At 36.5% G+C, this 20,715-nt stretch overlaps 1 protein-coding gene across 4 annotated transcripts in view; it reads right to left on the bottom strand.

Moving 5' to 3' along the window:
* PIK3R3 (phosphoinositide-3-kinase regulatory subunit 3) overlaps nucleotides 1–20,715 on the bottom strand; it is a 97,978-nt gene that overhangs the window by 58,880 nt on the left and 18,383 nt on the right. Inside the window, exon 2 of one of the 4 annotated variants that reach the window (XM_065913865.1) lies at nucleotides 15,851–15,919. The exons of 2 other annotated variants lie outside the window; for them this stretch is intronic. In XM_065913865.1, coding sequence (XP_065769937.1) covers nucleotides 15,851–15,919 — 69 coding nt within the window. Of the gene's footprint in view, nucleotides 1–13,821; nucleotides 13,844–15,850; nucleotides 15,920–20,715 lie in introns of those variants that run through there. One more of the 4 variants, XM_065913885.1, reaches the window with a different exon arrangement.

Here is a 20,715-nt window from a genome sequence, read left to right as displayed (position 1 = left end):
ATCACACATCTGAGTTTTAAAAAAAAGTCAGTTGGACTCAAAAATGTCCAACATAAAGTAGTAAAATATTTTATTACATCTCTATATTTATTTTATTAAAATATATATACTTAAAATTTTATAAACCATGACCTTAATATCTTTTTAATATTCTGGGTGACAAAATGAAAAATACATATAAAGCAGTTCTGCACAATGTAATATGACAGTTATGTTGAAGAAAAACACTTAAGTGATTGACTTGCAAGCTATTTTCTCCACAGAATTCTGTTTTTAACTTTTTTTTTTTCTTATTATTTTTAACTTTGAAAATGTCTAACAAACTATAATTATTAAGATGGGTATTTGGCAAACATTTTTCTTAAAAATAAAGGCTCTCACTTTACAGACAACTATGGATAGTACTTGCTGCCAATATAACAAAATTGAACTTTCAAAAGAATATTACAACTTCTGAAAAAGTTGAAAGCTTCCCAATACTTTAAAACTTTGCTACTGAGGTCAACAGTGGTATTAATATGATTACTTAATATTGCAGAATTAAATGTGAAAACATGTGGAAGACCTACATAATTAAGTCAACCAGTAGTCTCAAAAAGACCACTACAGGTTAATTGTCTGTATTGTGTACGACCAGGCCATCCAGTCCCTGCTTCACCTACACCTTATTCACATGACTGATTTTCTGTGTTAATCATAGAATCTAATCAATAACCTGCTCCAAACCAGCTACTGATTTTTTCAATCTTTAAATCAGAATTATCTTCACCGTGATAGCTTATCAAAGGCATATGCCCCTCTGTTAGTTTCCCCAGTAACCAATGAGCCAACATGATGTGAATCACCCCCTCCCCTTCCTCCAGTAGCCATCTGCTGTCTATGTAAGATTCACCCACCTATGAAACTATTGATATCTCTGTCGCTGACTCCGAGCTCTTTCTTCAGTCTTTAAGCAGGGCAAGAACAGGCAGGGCTTGCAGGCCTGCAGGGTATAGCCTAACATATGCCCACACAATTCATATATTAAACCCTAACTCCCAATATGATGTTATTTGGAGGTGAGGGTCTCTGGGAGGTGATTACGTCATGAGGATGTAGGCTTCATTAATGGGATCATGATCCTTATAAAAGAAGACCCCAAAGACCTCCCTTAGCAGTCTAGACTCCACTTCTACCACATAAGGACACAGAGAGTATAGCCACCTATGAATGTGAAGGTGAGTTCTCACCAGATACCAAATCTGATGGCACCTTGATTATAGATTTCTCAGCCTCCAGAACCACGAACAATAAATTTCTGCTGTTGATAAGCTACCTTGTCTAAAATATTTTTCTTATGGTAACCCAAATGGACTACAACAATTAATGACGTTTTAAAATCATGCATGGCTAAGAAATCCACTAAAGTACAAGACAGACCAACGGACTATAATATAATAAGAGTCTGAAAAGTTGTTTGGTAAGTTTTGTTGTTGTTTTTTTCTCATTTTTCAGGTGTGCTATGCAGCATGGGGGATTTTATTCCTAGCCCAGGGATCAAACCCACTCCCCCTGCATTGGAAGCGCAGTCTTAACCACTGTACCACTGGGAAATTCCCTTTAAGATTTATTTAGTTATTTGGCTGTGGAAGGTCTTGCACATGGGCTTTCTCTGTTTGTGGCGAGCAAGGACAAGTCTTCATTGTAGTGCATGGGCTTCTCGTTGTGGTGGCTTCTCTTGTTGCAGATCATTGGCTCTAGCCACAAAGGCTACAGTAGTTGCAGCACATGGGCTTAGTTGCGCCATGGCATGTAGGATCTTCCTGGACAGGGATGGAACTAGTGTCCCTTGCACTGCAAAGTGAATTCTTAACCACTGGACCACAAAGGAAGCTGGATATGGTTTTTGATTCCACATTTCAACTAACCTTTAAGAAACTATTAAAGTTTTGCTGTAGTGTCAAGGAAGGGCTTAAACACTAATATTAATTATGTTAAAATATTCCTCCCTTTTGTAACTACGTATCTGTGTGAGACTAGATTTTTCTTCATAGACTTCAACCAAAACAACATATCACAACATATGAAAGAAGTAGATATAAGAATCCATCTGCCCTTTATTAACCAGAGATTAAAGAGATGTGAAAAAAAAGAAAACCAATGCCATTCTTCTAAATTTGATTTAGAAATTTTTCATTTAAAATATGTCATTTATGTTACATTAATAGTTTCATTAATGTTATTTTTAAATGAATAAGGTAAGGTAATCATTTTCAAACGTTCCCAGTTTTAGTTTCTAATATAGTAACAATAGATATAACTTCCATAAACAAAAACTCTTTAGGGTCTTCAATAATGTTTAAGGGTGTCAAGGTTCCAAACCAAAAAGCTTAAGAACTGCTAATTTAATCAGGCCTGTGTTTAAAAGGGGAATATTTTTTCTTGTCGCCACTTTTTGTTCATATACAAAAGGTTTATATATAACTGAATTGTTAAACCAAAAAAAAAAAAAAAAAAAGAGCTAGGATAAAGAAGAGGCTCAGATTCTGATCTGACACCCTATTCAGAAGGCCAGATGTATTATAGAACAAAACATGCCTCAGTGAAGGGGATCAAAATATGCCACTTTGGCATGAGCATTATTTTGAGCTAAGGCAATTAAGAAACAGCAGAGGGACTTCCCTGGTGGTTCAGTGGCCAAGACACCATGCTACCAATCATTGCAGGGGCCCTGGGTTCAATCCCTGGTCAGGGAACCGGAGCCTACATGTTAAAACTGAGTTCACATGCCACAACTAAAGATCCTGCATGCTGCAACTAAGACCCAGTACGGCCAAATAAATAAACATTTTAAGTGGATTAAACAATCACACATAAGAGCTGAAACCATAAAATTCCCAGAAGAAAACAGAAGGTAAGCTCCTTGACATAAGTCTTGGCAATGGTTTTTTGGATTTGACACCAAAACCAAAGACAACAAAAGCAAAAATCAACAACTGGGACTACATCAAACTAAAAAGCTTCTGTACAGCAAAGAAAGCTATCAACAAAATGAAAAAACAACCGACTGAATGGGAGAAAATAGCTGAAAGTCATATCTCTGATAAGAGATTAATATCTAAAATATATTAAAAAGTTATGCAACTCAATAGCAAAAAATCTGATAAAAAATGGGCAGAGGATCTGAACAGCCACTTTTCCAAAAAGACATACAGATAGCTGTTACATGAAAAGGTGCTCAACATCACTAATTATCAAGGAAATCCAAATAAAACTACAATAGATATCACATCACATCTGTTAAAATAGCTATTATGAAAAAGACAAAACAGCTTCCCTGGTAGCTTAGTGGTAAACAATCCACCTGCCAATGCAGTAGACATGGGTTCAATCCCTGATCTGGGAAGATCCCACATATGCTACAGAGCAACTAAGCCCATGAGCCACACCACTGAGCCTGTGTTACAGAGCCAGGAGCCACAGCTACTGAAGCCCAAACACCCTAGAGCCTGTGCTCACAAGAGAGGCAACTGTAGTAAGCAGCCCACATACCACAACTAGAGAGAAAGCCCACGCAGCAACAAAGACCCAGAACAGCCACATATAAATAAACAAAAAGACAAGAAATAACAAGTGTTGACAAGGATGTGGAGAAAAGAAAGCCCTCATGAATTGTCAGTAGGAATGTAAATTGGTACAGCAACTATAGATTCCTTAAAAAATGAAAACTAGAATTGATGTACAAACCAGCATCTCCACTTTTGGGTATTTATCCAAAAACAAAGAGAATATTCACTCAAAAAGAGAGACGGACCCCCATGTACACTGCAGCATTATTTACAATGGCCAAGATACAGAAACAATCTAAATGTCCACAGATGGATGCATAGATAAAGGAAACATATACAATGGAGGGAATTCCCTGGAGGTCCAGTGGTTAGGACTCAGTGCTTTCAGGCTTTCACTGCTGTGGCCTGGGTTTGATCCCTGGTCAGGAAGCTAAGATCCCACAAGCCACATTGGCACAGTCAATGTGTATATACATATATACACACATATATAATAGAATATTATTCAGTCATAAAAAGAAAATAATCATGCCATTTGTGGCAACATGGATGGACCTCGAAGGCTTATGCTGAGTGAAATAAGACAGATAAATACTGTATGATCTCACTTGTATGTAGAATCTGAAAGAAAAAGAAAAAAACATAACTCATAGATAGAACAGATTGGTGACTGCCAGAGGCAAGGAATGAGAGACATGGGTGAAGGTGGTGAAAAGATACAAATTTCCAGGTATAAAATAAATAAGTCCTGGGAATGTAATGTACAGCATGATGACCACAGTCAAAAATACTATATATTATGTTCGAAAGTTACTAAGAGAATAATAAGTCTTAAAAGTTCTCATCAGAAAAAAATCTGTACCTATACGTGGTGATAGAGGTTAACTAGACTTACTGTGATCACTTCACAATATATACATATATCAAATCATTATACTGCATACCTGAAACTAACATAATGTTATGTATCAATTATAGTCCAATTTAAAAGAAAAAATATGACATACAAGCTCTTAAGCCTAACTGCTTCTTTGGGTTTTCACTTCTTTTCTGCGACACTCCTGTGCACGAGGGATAAACCTTTTCCTTTGTTAATCTGGCAATTATGAATTTAACTTGAAATCCCCAGTAACTGAACATATAAAGGTAGAGAAAAGGTTTTTTTTGTTACCTAGAGGTGACACAGTGGACACCAAAAATATTTATTAGGCATTAACAGGATATTTAAGTTACCACTAAACCACACCTAAGCATCATATGCAGAACCAAAAGGCAAACATAAAAGCAGTCACCTCTGTATTAGGAAAAAAGTCCCTAGGACCTTTGGCTTAGTCAACTGTTACTGGCAGTTGAGTACAACTCGAGACGGCAAACTAGTAGATCAGAAACTTTTTAATTTAATAAAGGCAAAGAAGAAATAAACCACTACTATTTCATGTTTCCTTTTTACAGTTAACTCATTTAAGCTATATTTAGATATTGATTCTGATCAATCACCCAAAAGTAAAAAAGGAACTTGCAATGCTTTCTTTAAATTGTTCTGTATCAACCTCTTACATTTGGTTTTTTTTTTAATTCTATCTTCTACAAATATCCCTGACCTAAAAATTCTCAGTTTAAGAAAAATGTTTCATTTATAAACCTTTACCAAATGTTTTTGAGAGTACTGTGTAAATAATACTAAGTAAATAAAGAAATTATCTTGTGAAGTATTGTCAAAGGCTTCCCTTGTAGCTCAGTTGGGAATCTGCCAGCAATGCAGGAGACCTGGGTTTGATTCCTGGGTTGGGAAGATCCACTGGAGAAGGAAACGGCAACCCACTCCAGTATTCTTGTCTGGAAAATCTCATGGACAGAGGAGCCTGGCAGGCTACAGTCCATGGGGTCACAAAAGTCAGACACAACTTAGTGACTAAACCACCACCTCCATTGTCAAAGGCAAACGATGTTATCAAGTACACATAACAGATCTGAAATATTTCATCACTTGATAAATTCTGACTACCTGAATAAAGTTTTAACCATGGTACTTTAGATGACCATTTTATTAAAAAATTCCTCTGAATTTCTGGAAACATGAAAGCAGTAGTTACTAACCACTGCGAAGGAACCAGGGAACAAGAGAAAACTTCCCAGTACATGTATCTGTGAATAGTCTGAAATTACACACGGTTTTAAACACAAAAGTAACAAAACTAAATAATTCTATTAAAATTCAGTTCCTAGGGACTTCCCTGGTGATCTAGTGTTTAAGAATCCGCCTTCCAATGCAGGGGACATGGTCAGGGAACTAAGATCCCACACGCCAAGGGGCAACTAAGCCCATGCACCACAAACTGCAGAGTCCACAAATGACAACTACTGTGAAGCCCTTGCACCACAACAAAGATTCTGTGTGCCGCAACTAAGATCCGATGCAGTCAAAAATATATAAATAAATATTAAATAATAATAAATAAAATACAGTTCCTAAACTGATGAACCTATTTCATTTTAGAGAACTTTTAAAAAAGAACCAGAAATACTGTGGATGCTGATATAATCTTAGATATAGAAAAATGCTTAGAAAAGAATAACTGGTGGATCAGGCTACCCAGAGGAAAAAAACAGCTATTCAGAAGGAAGAAAAAATTTTTACTTGAATCCTCAGTTTTTTGAAAATCTAAAAATAAAATTATGAAAACAGGAGATAAAGAAACAAAAACATTTCATCTTTCTAAAAGAAAACAATTGACACCTTTAACCAACTTCTTTTTCAAAGATAATGATTAAATACCATCCCCCATCCCAAGCTGCCACACTCCAATCCAGACTTCACAGGCTATTTGGCATACAACATTGAACTACAGCACAATTTTGTTCATGCATGAACAAATGCTATTTTTCTCCACTGAAATTTTCTCTCCGTAGCATGCTCATTAGTAACACTGACCCTTTCCTATGTCCCAAAAACCAACCTGCTTTGTGAGATAAATTCCGATCCCAAATCAGATATTGCTGGCAAAACTAATCTCTGAATGAAAACAGTACATAAGCCAATCACAACACAGAATTTCATTTGTACATTATTGACACTGAGACAGAAAACTGCAATTTCCAGCAAGTACTTCTAGTTCATCTTCTTGGCTCAGTAAAATTGAAGTTATGATTTTATCTTTAGAAACATATATGTTATTTTCTTAAAATTATATTGCTTATTTTTTTCTTTGAAAATGCATTTTTCTGAAAGATTGTCTCATAAGCAAAAAAAAAATATATTTAACAGTTAATAGAAGTAACATTTAATTAATAATTAAAAGTTACAAAATTTAGTCTGTGGAGAAGGAAATGGCAATCCACTCCAGTATTCTTGCCTGGAAAATCCCATGGACAGAGAAGCCTGGCGGGCTACAGTCCATGAGGTCGCAAAGAGTCAGGCTTAGTGACTAAATAGCAGCAGCAGAGACTCTTCTGCCTAGAAAAGCTTTCTGTACTACTTGTTCTGTCCAAAGTTCCAGGTCAGAATTGGGAAAAACAGCTGAACAATGGGTGTTGGGAGTCTTCAGATTGGGAAGATTTTGCAGATATTCAGACTATCCCCTTTGGACAGGAAATCCTTACAGTATTTTTTGTGTGTTGTAAACATAAGGCATTTTTCATACTTTCAAAATTGTTAGTCTGAGTGCTTGCACTACCGCAAGGCCCCTTAAAATTGAATGTGGGATTGATCTTCATGTTCTTTTACTCTCATTAGCACCTCAGATAAAATGCTAAATAAACCTCAGACTTTTTTAATATTTAAAAAAAACCATTCAGGTTGAAATAGTAATGTGATTTCTGTTCCCTTTGTTTCTTTTCCCAACCTAGAGACAAGAGTTCCTTCAGATTTCAATGTATTTTGACACTGACTTTATTTTTTTGTCCACTCACATGATATAATTTAGGTAAATAGCAGTTCCTTCAGTTAAAATTAACTGCTTTGAAGGTTCCAATAATATCTTCCTGATAGCAATGAATTCATTATAGTTCTAAGGACTTCTCTATTGGAAAATATGATGATTATAACATGATAAGTTTTAGACATATTCATTCAACTAAACAGAATACTATTTCTTAGTATTGCTCACAAACACATAGAAAGCTACAGGTCTAAAACAAAATCTCCAAGCTTGGCCATTATCTAGTAATGTAACCTTAAGAATCCTCTTAAACTCTCTTGTCTTACCTATAAAATGTTTGATTACACCTAAATAGCTCCTCCTATCCTTGTGCTTGACTGTCCAAGAAAGACAGTATCTTAGGTTGATTTCATTTAAGGTTTGCTGTGTACCATGAATCACACTCCCAATTGGTACACTAAATGCAATTATGAAGACCATAAAGTATTTTTAGGTATTTGTTAAAAAAAAAAAAAAAAGAATCAGAAAAATAGCACTAAAATTTTTGAAGTAACAACAGAACTGAAGAAAACTAGGATTGGACATTAGGGGGAAAAGAGGAATTAGCAAAACAGAGGAGGCAACTCCTTCCAACTCATTGCATGAGGCCAGTATAACTCTGACACCAATACCAGAAAAAGACAACACAAGAGAAGAAAACTTTGGACCCAATATCCCAATAGGAACAAAGATACAAAAATCCACAATTAAATACTAGCAAACTAACAACTCCAACAAAACATAAAAAGGATCATACACTATGACTAGGTGAGATTTGGTCCAGGAATGCAAGGTTGGTTCAACAAACAGAAATCAATGACATACCTTATTAACAGAATAAAAGAATAAGGTTTAGCCATCACAATAGATGCAGAAAAAGCACTTGACAAAAAATCAATCTTTCAACATAAAAACACTCAACAAACTAGGAGCAGAAGCGATTTTCCTCAACCTGATAATGCAGCGGTCCCCAACCCTTTTGGCACCAGGGACCAGTTTCATGGAAGACGATTTTTCTATGGAAGGGAGGGAGGCCAGGGAAATATGTTTTAGGCAGTAATACAAGCAGTGGGGAATTATGGGGAGCTGCAGATAAAGCTTGGCTTGCTCATCTGCTGCTCACTTCCTGCTGTGCGGCCTAGTTCCTAACAGGAACTTAAAAAAAAAAAGTGCAAACCTCCTATAATCATATCCCAAAAGAAACCATTATTAACAATTTAGTTAGTAAAGAAAAAGTCAATTGAATTCCTATACACTAGCAATTAATAATCAAAACCAACATTAAGAAAACAATTCTCTGGTGGCTCAGTGGTGACCAGTCTGCCTACCAAGGCAGTTGACATGGGTTCGATCCCTGATCTGGGAAGATCCCACATGCTGTGGAACAACTAGGCCTGTGTGCCACAACAACTGAGCCTGTATTCTACAGCCTGGGAGCCATACCACTGAGCCCACATGCCACAACTACTAAAGCCCACACTCCCTGGAACCCGTGCCCCATAATAAGAGAGGCCACTGCAATGAGAAGCCTGTACACCGCAACTAGAGAATAGTCCCCACTCACTGCAACTACAGCAGACCCTGCTTACTGCAACTAGAAAAAAAGTCTGTAGCAATGAAGACCCAGCACAGTCAAAAGTAAATAAGTAAATAAAAAATTAAAAAAAGAAAACAATTCTACCTAGAATAGCCCCCACAGGGAATAAAATATTGAACAGACATTGCAGCAAAGAAGATATACAAATGTCCAATATGCACATGAAAAATGCTCAACTTCACTAGTCATCAAGGAAATGTAAATCAAAACCACAATGAGATACCACTTTACATCTGCTAGAATGTCTACAATAAAAATGACAGATAACAGTGTTGATGAAGATGCAGAAGAAATGGAACTGTCACACGTTGCTGGCAAGTATGTAAGATCATGCAGCAGCCACTGTGGAAAACAGTTTGGCAGTTCCTCAAAAACTTAAACATAAAGTTACCATATGACTCAGCAATTTCACTCCAAGGTATTTACCCAAGAAAACGGAAAATTAAAAATTCTGCACATGAATGTTCATAGCGGCATTCTTCATAATAGCTGAAAAGTAGAAACAACCCAAATATCTATCAACTGATGAAGGAAAACCAAATGTGTGTTCAGTCACTCAGTCATGTCTGACTCTTTGCAATCCCATGAACTGTAGCCCACCAGGCTTCTCTGTCCATGGAATTTTCCAGGCAAGAATACTGGAGTGGGTTGCCACTTCCTTATCCAGGATCTTTCCAACCCAGGGACCAAACCTGCATCTCTTGTGTCTCCTGTATTGGCAGGTGGATTCTTTACCAATTAAACAAATGTGGTAGATACATAAAGTGGAATATTACTCAGCCACAAAAAGAAATGAAGCACTGATGTATGCTACAAATAGATGAACCATTTTGCTATCTGAAAGAAGTCAAATACAAATGGCTATATACTGTATCATTCCATTTATATGAAATGTCCAGAACAGGCAAATCCATAAAGACAGGAGTAGGTCAGTAGTTGCTATGGGCTTGGGTAAGCAGAATAGGGAGTAACTGCTAAGGCTACAAGGTTTACAACATTTTATGGGGGTGCTCTGTGCTACATGCAGCATGTGGGATCTTAGTTCCCATGTCCCCTGCAGTAGAAATGCAGAGTCTTAACCACTGGACCACCAGGGAAATTCCTACATGTTTTAGTGTTCTGGAATTAGTTGGCTGCACAACTTTGTGAATATACTAAAAGCTACTGAATTGTATATTTTAAAATGGTGAATATAACAGCATATGAATTATATCTCAATAATAGAAAAGAAGGCAAACAAAGTTACTTTTTTTTACAAAGTTACTTTTAAAATTCCAATTTAAAACAGACTTTTATCAGGCCTTTTTAAGAGACCTTCTTTAACCTCATAACAAAGAAAATATAAAAATACACACACATAAAGACCAATCACAGAAAGAGTGATGTGTTTCAAATCAAGCCTTACCTTCAACCCAGTACTACAACTTTATATATGACAGAAAAACTACCTGGTCTTGATCCTTCTCAGTTATACTTCATTGTATGTCCGACTGTTCCTTTTCAGACTCCTTGCCAAACTTTCCTTCCTCTGCCACTGCTTTTTAAATCTCCCAAATTCCCTTATTATTTTCCCCCAGGGGCTCCATCTCCTAAAATATTTTGTCTCTTTATAACTTTCAGAAGGAAGAATCATTCCATAGCATTTCACTCTGTACATGTCTTTAAGATTCGTTTATATTGATAGATGTGTTGTTGTTCAGTTGCTCAATCGTGTCTGACTCTTTACAACCCCACGGACTATAGCACGCCAGGCTTCCCTGTCCTTCACCATCTCCTGGAGCTTGTTCAAACCCATGTCCATTGAGTCGGTGATGCCATCCCACCATCTTGTCTTCTGTCATCCCCTTCTCCTCCTGCCTTCAGTCTTTCTAACATAGTCTTTTTTCTAACATAGTCTTTTCTAATGAGTCAGCTCTTTGCACGAGGTTTTCACCAAAGTATTAGACCTTCAGCTTCAGCATCAGTCCTTCCAATGAATACTCAGGACTGATTTCCTTTAGGATTGACTGACTTGATCTTCTTGCAGTCCAAAGGACTCTGAAGAGTCTTCTCCAACACCACAGTTCAAAAGCATCAATTCTTCGGCATTCAGCCTTCTTCATGGTCCAACTCTCACAACCATGCATGACTACTGGAAAAACCACAGTTTTGACTACATGGACCTTTGTCGGCAAAGTAATGTCTCTGCTTTTTAATATGCTGACTAGGTTTGTCATAAGTTTTCTTCCAAGGAGCAAACATCTTTTAATTTCATGGCTACAGTCACCATCTGCAGTGATTTTGGAGCCCAAGAAAATAAAGTCCGTCACTGTTTCCATTGTTTCCCCATCTACTTGCCATGAAGTGATGGGACTGGATGCCATGATCTTCGTTTTTTGAATGTTGAGTTTTAAGCCAATTTTTTCACTCTCCTCTTTCACCTTCATCAAGAGGCTCTTTAATTCCTCTTTGCTTTCCGCCATAAGGGCGGTGTCATCTGCATCTCTGAGGTTATTGGTATTTTTTCCAGCAATCTTGATTCTAGTTTGTGATTCATGCAGCCCGGAACTTTGCATGATGTATTCTACATATAAGTTAAATAAGCCAGGCAACAATATACAGCCTTAACGTACTCCCTTCCCAATTTGGAACCAGTTCATTGTTCCATGTCTGGTTCTAACAGTTGCTTCTTGACCTGCATACAGGTTTCTCAGGAGGCAGGTAAGGTGGTCTGGTATTCCCATCTCTTTTAAGAATTTTTTCCACAGTTTGTTGTGATCCACATAGTCAAAGGCTTTAGCATAGTCAATGAAGCATATGTTTTTCTGGAATTCTCTTGCTTTTTCTATGCTCCAATGGATGTTGGCAATCACATGTAGCTGTGGTTATTTTCACTGTTCCCTACTACTACATAAATATTCTACAATTCCTTCACTCTATTATTGATGCCTTTTGAGCAGTGTGAGGTTTTTTGTTTTAACAAATAATATTGCTATGAACTTTCTCATATTGTTACACATACAAACTCTTGCCCACCTTCTCAAGTTTCCCTAGGGTATACACTATGTCAGATACTTCTAAACTATCTTCTAAAGTGGAGTTTCAAGTGATACTCCACTCCCCACAGCAGTACATGAGAGTTCCCATTATTCCACCTCCTTACCAAAATGACAAGTATGATGTATTATTTGAGGTTTTAATTTGCATTTCCATGACTAAGATTAAAGACTTCTTCATGTTTATAGTTCATTTGCATTTCTTCTATGAATTTCCAGTCCACTATCATTATTACTGGTTTATAAAATATTCTTTGTATATCTGTATTATTAATTATTTAAAAAATATATTTATTTATTTTTGGCTGCGCCAGGTCTTAACTGTGGCAAGAGGGCTCAGTAGTTGCCCCGAGGCATGTGGGATCTTAGTTCCCCCACAGAGATTGAATCTGCATTCCCTGCATCACATGGCAGATTCTTAACCACTGGACCACCAGGGAAGTCCCTATTCTTTTTAGTTCAGTGCTTTACAAACATTTTCTCCTAGATGATAGGGTATATTTCATTTCATGTTTTCTTTTGACAACTGCAATTTTTTTATTTTGATAATAGATATATTTGTTAGTATTTTCCTTTGTCATTCAAATTACAAATTATTTCTAAAAGTTTTTCATATTTACATCTTTAATTACTACAGAGCAACTAACACTTTCACTTTCTTACTTGTATATATGCTGTGAATAGAAATTCCATTATTTCCATATAGATATCCCATTGTTTCATTACCAGTTAAACTGTTTAGTCAGTCCATTATTTCCTCACTCATCTGCAAAACTCTGTCATATACTAAATTTCCTTACATGAAGAGGTTCTGTTTCTGGCCTCTATTCTGCTCCATTGTGGTCTATCCTGTGCCAATATTACAGTGTTCAGATAGTATGGCTTTAGAAGTCATACTATCTAAAAAAGTATCCAAATATTTATTGGTAGTTTGCTCTCCTATGTAAATTTTGGATAGAGGTTGTCAAGTTAAACGAAATACCCTATTATTAAATAGAATTGTATTGAACTTATAAATTAATTTGGAAAGAACTAATGTTTTTTATGATACTGAGTCTTCCTGTTCATTAATATGGTATCCCAATTTATTTAGATCTCCTCTAATGTCTTTCAAAAATATTTTATAATCTTCTCCATAAAAGGTCATGAATATCTTGTGTTGATTTTGTTCCCAGGTATTTTTTAAATTGCTGTTGCTGCTGTTGCTGCTATAATAAACTGTATCTTTTAAAAATTATATTTGTTGGGAAAACAAGTGTCCACCAACAAATTGATAGATATACAGAAAGTAATATATACATATAAAGGAACAGTATTCAGCCACAAAAAGGAATGAAGTTCTGATACATGCTACAAAATGGATAAATCTTGGAAACATCATGCCAAATGAAATAAACCAGACATAAAAGGACAAAAATTTATGATTCCATTTATACAAAATACTCAGAACAGTCAAATGCATAGTTATTTTTCTAGACTCTAGAAGAATTTATCTAAAGTTATAATTATCCATGAATGTTTGATAGAACTAACTTGTAAAGTCTGAACTCATAAGTCTGATAAGGGTGGCTACTATTAAAAAAAAAAAACACAAAACAGAAAATAAGACAAGTGTTGGTGAAGATCTAGAGAAGCTGGAACCTTCTGTTGGTAGGATTGTAAAATGGTCCAACCACTAGGGAAAACAGTATGGAGGTATCTCAAAAAATTAAAAATAGAAATACCATTTGAGGGACTTCTCTGGAGATATAGTAGTTAAGACTCTTCACATCCACTGCCAGGGTCACGGGTCAATTCCTAGTCAGGGGACCAAGATCCCACATGATGTGCAGTACAGCACCCGAAAATTAAAAAATTAAAAGAAAAAAATAAATAAGCAAAAAAGAATTTAAAAAGAAATACCTTACTTCAGTTGAATATCTTTTTATGTGTTTGTTTGCTGTCCATATATCTCATTTACTTAAGTGTCCATTTAAATCTTCTGCCCAATTTTATTGGGTTATTTATTTTCATATTATTGAGTTTTTATTATTTTCCAGAGTTCTTTCTATAAACTTTATACATGTCCTTTATCAGATATGTAATTTTCAACTATTTTCTTCCAATCCATGACTCAGCTTTCATTCTTCTAACAGTATATTCCAAAAACACAAGTTTTTAATTTTTCTAGAGCCCAACTTATTTTTTTTTCATGTGATCATGATTTTGGTGTTTTAGCTAAGAAATTTTTACCTAACCCAAGATCATAAAGATGTTCTCATATATTTTCTTTCTCCCATTTTAGAATGCTGGGAATAATTTTAAATTCTATGAGTTCTCTTTAGGCCAAACAAACACATCTATGGACCCATGTAATGTGTGGATCACCTGTTTATAATCTGTTATTTATAACATGATCCCTCAGATCCCAATTTTTTATCTAAATATAAATATATTTTTAAATCCTAAAATCCCAAATTTTATATCATGTGACCCTAATGAGTCCCTTGCTGAAATTTTTCACAGCACGTCATCTCTCACAAGTAACTGTGATAAGTCTCACTCAGGCTCATCTTTTCCTTACACAGATTAATGCTTTCTTTTTAAAAAGTATTGAATGTGGGACTTCCCTGGCAGTCCAGTGTTTAAGACTCCACACTTGCAATGCAGGGGTTGCAGGTTCCATCCCTGGTCGGAAAACTAAGATCCCACATCATGCTCTGTGGTGTGGTCAAAAGTAAAGAAATAAATAAACACGGAGAGAAGTTTTAAAAAAAAAAAAATAAAAAAAAATAAATAAATAAAAAGAAATACCATTTGATCCAACAATTCCAATCTGAGTATATATCCAAAAGAATTGGAAGCAAGGTCTCAAAAGAGATATTGGATACCTACCTTCACAACAGCACTATTCACAATGGCCACCAGTGAAAACAACCCTAAGGTCCCCTGAGAGATGAATGGATAAAGAAAACGTGGCATATACATACAATGAAATATTAGCATTAAAAAGGAAGGAAAACATGTCACAGTCTACAAAATAGATGAATCTTAAGGATATGATATGAAGTGAACAGCACTCACAAATAGACACTGTATGATTCTTCTTATATGAGGCATCTAAAGTAGTCAAATTCATAGTAACACGAAGTAGAATCATGGTTACCAGGTGCCAAGGTGAGGCAGAAAAGGGAGTTGTTTAATGGCTATAGCATTTCAGATCTGCAAGATGACAAAGTGCTGGAGATATGCTCTATAATAATGTGAATATGCTTAACTCTACTGAACTACACACTTAAAAATGGTTAAGCTGGTAAATTTCTGAAGTTTTTTTTTTTAATCATGATTTTAAAAATATATGGACCTGGAATTGTTTCTAGTAGGGTACATTTCCTTAATCACAAATTCAATTTCTTTTATGGTTAAAAGACTAAAGATTTTTAATTTCTTCTCAAATCAGTAATAGTAAGTTTTTCATAGTTGTTTTCAAAATGTGCTTTCCCTATGGAAGCTACCTTTACACAGCTCATTAAATTGTTTTATCTTTACTTCTTTGCAGTTACCAAATGAGTCCTATATTACAAAGTATCAAGTACTCATTTGAAGCCACAATCTATTACATACTGACTTGATCTAAAAATGAGACAGACTGCAATGGTGACTACTTTGCAGAAATTTACAGAGAGCAATTATAGGCATCTCCAAATATAAAACCTGATAAATAATAAATCCACAGAGCAACTCCTACTATGAGTAATGTGAGATCATACTTACTAAATCCTTTCTGATGTGTTCTTGAAGATTCCTTAATGTAAAATATTCTATATTCAAATGTTTCTTCCACTAAAACAATAGAAGGAAAGTGTCAAGACTGGGAGAAAGGAAATTTAAACCTACTTTAAGGTTTACGGAATTTTAAACCTTAAAAAGTCCTTATTTTTCACCATTTCAATTCAGCATGAAAAAAACTAATTTTCGGTGGCCTTTTCATTGTTGTTTTAAATGAAGTGTTTTCTACTAACCAATGTAAAAATAATACCCAGATAAAAATTACTGTGTAAGGAGAAAAATAACCTAAGATTAATATGTAGATAAATAGGCTGATTTATATTTATATTTGAAACCTGTCCTAGAAGACCTACTAAGGAGTTCATGAGTCAACTAGCAAAGCTGATTGGAAGCAAATTTCTTCCATTCCTTCTAAAGCAGTCTTGAACGCAATACACTTAAGATCTGGAAATTATGTTGAGTCCTTACAACATCTATAGATAGCCTTGGTCTTTTTACTAAAAATAAGCAAAAATAATTTTTTTTTTTATCTGAGCAAAACACCCCAGGAACATGAATGCTGCTGTTGTTGCTGCTAAGTTGCTTCAGTCATTTCCAACTCTGTGTGACCCCATAGATGGCAGCCCACCAGGCTCCCCCGTCCCTGGGATTCTCCAGGCAAGAACACTGGAGTGGGTTGCCATTTCCTTCTCCAATGCATGAAAGCGGAAAGTGAAAGTGAAGTTGCTCAGTCGTGTCAGACTCTCAGCCACACCATGGACCACAGCCTACCAGGCTCCTCTGTCCGTGGGATTTTCCAGGCAAAAGTACTGGAGTGAGTTGCCATTGCCTTCTCCCAAAACATGATATACTAGACTATTATAGAAAACCTTTTCTTAATGCGGAAAATGTAAATCAAAGAAACTCCCCCGGCGGCCCCAAAAAAGACTATCCTACCTATCCTTCTTGGGCTTCCCAGGTGGCTCAGTGATAAAGAATCTGCCTGTCAGTGTAGGAGACATGGGTTCAGTCCCTGGGTTGGAAAGATTCCCTGAAGAAGGAAATGTCAACTCACTCCAAGAATACTTGCCCAGGAAACCCAATGAACAGAGGAATCTGGTGGGCTACAGCCCATGGTGTCACAAAAGAGTTGGACACAATTCAGCAACTAAAACAACAACTTGAACTTCATAGTCCAAGTTCAAATATCATCTCCAAAGTCCTTCATCCACCCACGATCTCCCTCTTCTCTTGAACTTCTAAGAGCACTTGTTGGTATATTTTGATAGTTATCTATTGCTTATATTATTACTCTCCTGAGTCTGTTTTTTTAACTGAGAAATGAAAATTCAAGCAACATGTGAGGAAACTATTAAATAAGACTATTTAAATAAAATAATGCCTGACACAGTAACTACTCAATAAGTACTATAATAGTTGTTACTCTGCCATTCACCAAATTTATAACTCTGAACAGTCACCTTTGCTAAATCTCATTTTCTTCACCTGTAAAGCAGAGATAATAATCCCTGTCAAATGACTGTCTATGTGTTAACAGGGGCAACCAAGACTCTTGGTTTTGAGAGGTTTTTTTCCTCATTATGCCTAAGATAACCCCTAGAGTACTACAGTTGATTATTTCTAAATCTTTGTACAACCTACAGCACTTTTATTACTTTAATACTATAAAAAAAAAGCACTTTATAAACATAAATTTTAACAACTGTAAGAATTTTTTATGAATATGTCATAATTCACTTAACTTATGTCCTCAGTGTTGAGCATCAACCACTTTCTTACCAATATCTCTTCCCAGTTCCTTGCTGGTTCTTCTACCACACTAGCTCAGTACATCTCTTCAACCATGGAAAGTCATCCAACCATCTGCTTCCTCTGTTCCTATACCACAACTGCTGAGTGCTGCTAAAGAAAATTACAACGAGCTGGGAATCTGTGCCGCTGCAAATCAGTTAAGTCTCTAACCTTCACTGACATTAACTATGTTATTAGTAAATCATTTATATGCCTCTGATCAGTGGCCCTTCCCATTCCACACAGTGATCACTCTACACACCTCTTCTATTACAACTGCCTTCTACCAGAGAAAAAGAAGTCTGATCTCACCCAATTTTCCAACCTACATTGTTCTTCAAACTCATCTTCTTTCTTCTAAGTGTTAGACAAAGGTTGGGTTCACAGTTCCTCTCACCTACAAACACATTACTTTCCTGTTCCATCAAATCACACCCTCCCATATATTCAGTCTTATCTCTGCTTTATCATCTTCACTAAAATATCAGTGTCCTCAAGGAGTTCCATTTTCAGTGCAAAGAGAGGTTAACAGCTGCACTGTAATGAATAAGCTTTATGTTAAAAGGTTCAGCAGAGCTCCGTGGAATCAGAAGATTCTGCTCTTTTGCTTTTATGATTTTTAAAATATTTACTTATTTATTTGACTGCCAGGTCTTAGTTGTGGCATGCAGGATCTCTAGTTGGGGCATGTGACACCTAGTTCCCTGATAAGGGATCAAACTTAGGTCCCCTGCATTGGAAGAACAGAGTCTTAGCCACTGGACCACCACAAAAGTTCCAGATTCCTCTGTCTTTAAAAATATATATATATATATGTTTCTCAGATCTATGTCTCTCTCTTTTGCTACCTCTCACTTTTCCCTCACAGCAAATGTTCTAAGAGTGGTCTATATTTGTAGTCTCTACACTCTCACCTTTCAGCCACTCTTCAACCTACTGTAATCTGATTTCCAACCCATTCACTAAAGATATGTCTTGTTAAACTCTTCTCAATAGCAAAGTCCAGCAGAAACTTTTTTATCTTCATGTCATAAACTCACCTTAGGTTTTACATGCTAAGTCATTTTTTTCTTCCTAAAAATTTCCCCAGAGATCAATCTTCTTTTCCTACCTTTCCTGCTGCTTTGAGTCTTTAATCTAATCATACTGCTTTAGCATAGTATGTTTCAGGAGTTCTATACTACCTATAAGATAAAGTCCAAATTCTTTGGTATGGAATATAAGGCCCTTCAAAGTGTGGCCCTGCTTACTTTTCTAAGCTCATTTTCCTGTGACTTTCCCACAGGCACCTTTCACCCTAGCCACACCTGAATATCCACAGCTCATCCAACACCCTCTCACGCCTCTGTACATATGGTTCCCTGTTCCACAGGGAATGCCTGTTCCTCTGTTTCTCCTTCTCTTTCTTCCTCTCTCCCGCTTCTCTCCCCTCCCTCATTCTCCCTCACCCTTTCTCCTCCATCTCCTCTCTTTCCCTCTCCTTTCCATTTCCCACCACGCTCTCCTACCCAGCTACTTTTAAGACTCAGGTCTTATACAATTTTATCAATGAAACTTTCCCTTACACTTTTTAGACCGAGGTAAACACTACCTCCTCTTTGATTCCACAGAGCTCTGCTGAACCTTTTAACATAAAACTTATTCATTACAGTGCAGCTGTTGACCTGTCTGCACTGAAATTGGAGCTCCTAGAAGACACACCTTTTCTTATTTATCTCTGTGTCTCCAGTGCTGAGTCTCCACTGATACAAGGCATTAGGTAAGTATTTGTTGAATGAATGCATGAGATGGGCAGCATTTAGGCTAACCATGAAGAAAAAGGGAAGATTCAGGAACAATTATGCTGAAAAAACAGCAATAGACTTTTCTTAAGGCAGAAAAAGAAGAAAAGGTCAGTCTGGTAAAGCCAAGCACACACTAGAGTTAGACAGCTTCTAACAAGTAAGACATGCAGCTGCCTCTGGCAAAGCCTCCAGCACAAGTCCCTCACCTTAACTTTGCTAACACTTCCCTACCACTGTGTCACAAAAGCACTGAACTGCAAGAAGAGTGCCTACTATATGCCAGATACTAAGCATCAGTTTGTTATATGTGTATATATATGTGTATTTGTGTATATATATTACATTTTATAATTCTTATAAAAATCTTTGTGAACTAAGTGCTACTACTCCTGACAGACTTTATTTTCTTGGGCTCCAAAATCACTGCAGATGGTGACTGCAAGCCACGAAATTAAAAGACAACTGCTCCTTGGAAGAAAAGCTATGACAAACCTAGACAGCATATTAAAAAGCAAAGACGTTATTTTGCCAACAAAGATCTATACAGTCAAACTTATGGTTTTTCCAGCAGTCATGTATGGATGTGAGAGTTGAATCGTAAAGAAGGCTGAACACTGAAGAACTGATGCTTCTGAGCTGTGGTATTGGAGAAGACTCTTGAGAGTCTCTTGGACTGCAAGGAGATCAAACTAGTCAATCCTAAGGGAAATCAATCCTGAATATTCATTAGAAGGATTGATGCTGAAGCTCCAACACTTTGGTCACCTGATACAAAGAGCCGACTCATTAAAGACCCTAACACTGTGGAAGATTGAAGGCATGAGGAGAAGGGGATGACAGAGAACAAGACGGTTGGATGGCATCACTACCTCAATGGACCCGAGTTTGAGCAAGCTCCGGGAGATGGTGAAGGACAAGGAAACCTGGTGTGCTGCAGTCCATGGGGTCACAGACAGTGGGACACGACTGAGTGACTAAACAACAATTCCCATTTCACAGATGAAGATCGTTCAAAGTCATTCAGTTGTTAAGCAGACAAAATTCAAACCGGTCTTCTAAAAAAGCACAATCCTCTTTCTCAAGCCATCAACTACATGAAATAGGACTTAAAAGTTTCTAGTGAAAAAAAAAAAAAAGTTTCTAGTGATCTTTCATATCATGTTTAAGGCTACCTTTAAGATGTCCCTCTATGGCAGATGTTGTAGAATATTCAAAATTAAGATAAGACATTCACCAAGCTTCTTCTCTGCTAGTAAGGGTTCTCTCTATCTGTAC

This window comes from Muntiacus reevesi, chromosome 1 (genome assembly GCF_963930625.1).
Source record: "Muntiacus reevesi chromosome 1, mMunRee1.1, whole genome shotgun sequence".
Lineage (NCBI taxonomy): Eukaryota > Metazoa > Chordata > Mammalia > Artiodactyla > Cervidae > Muntiacus > Muntiacus reevesi.
Note: the sequence above shows the minus strand (reverse complement) of the source record. Positions and strands in the feature narration are given on the sequence as shown.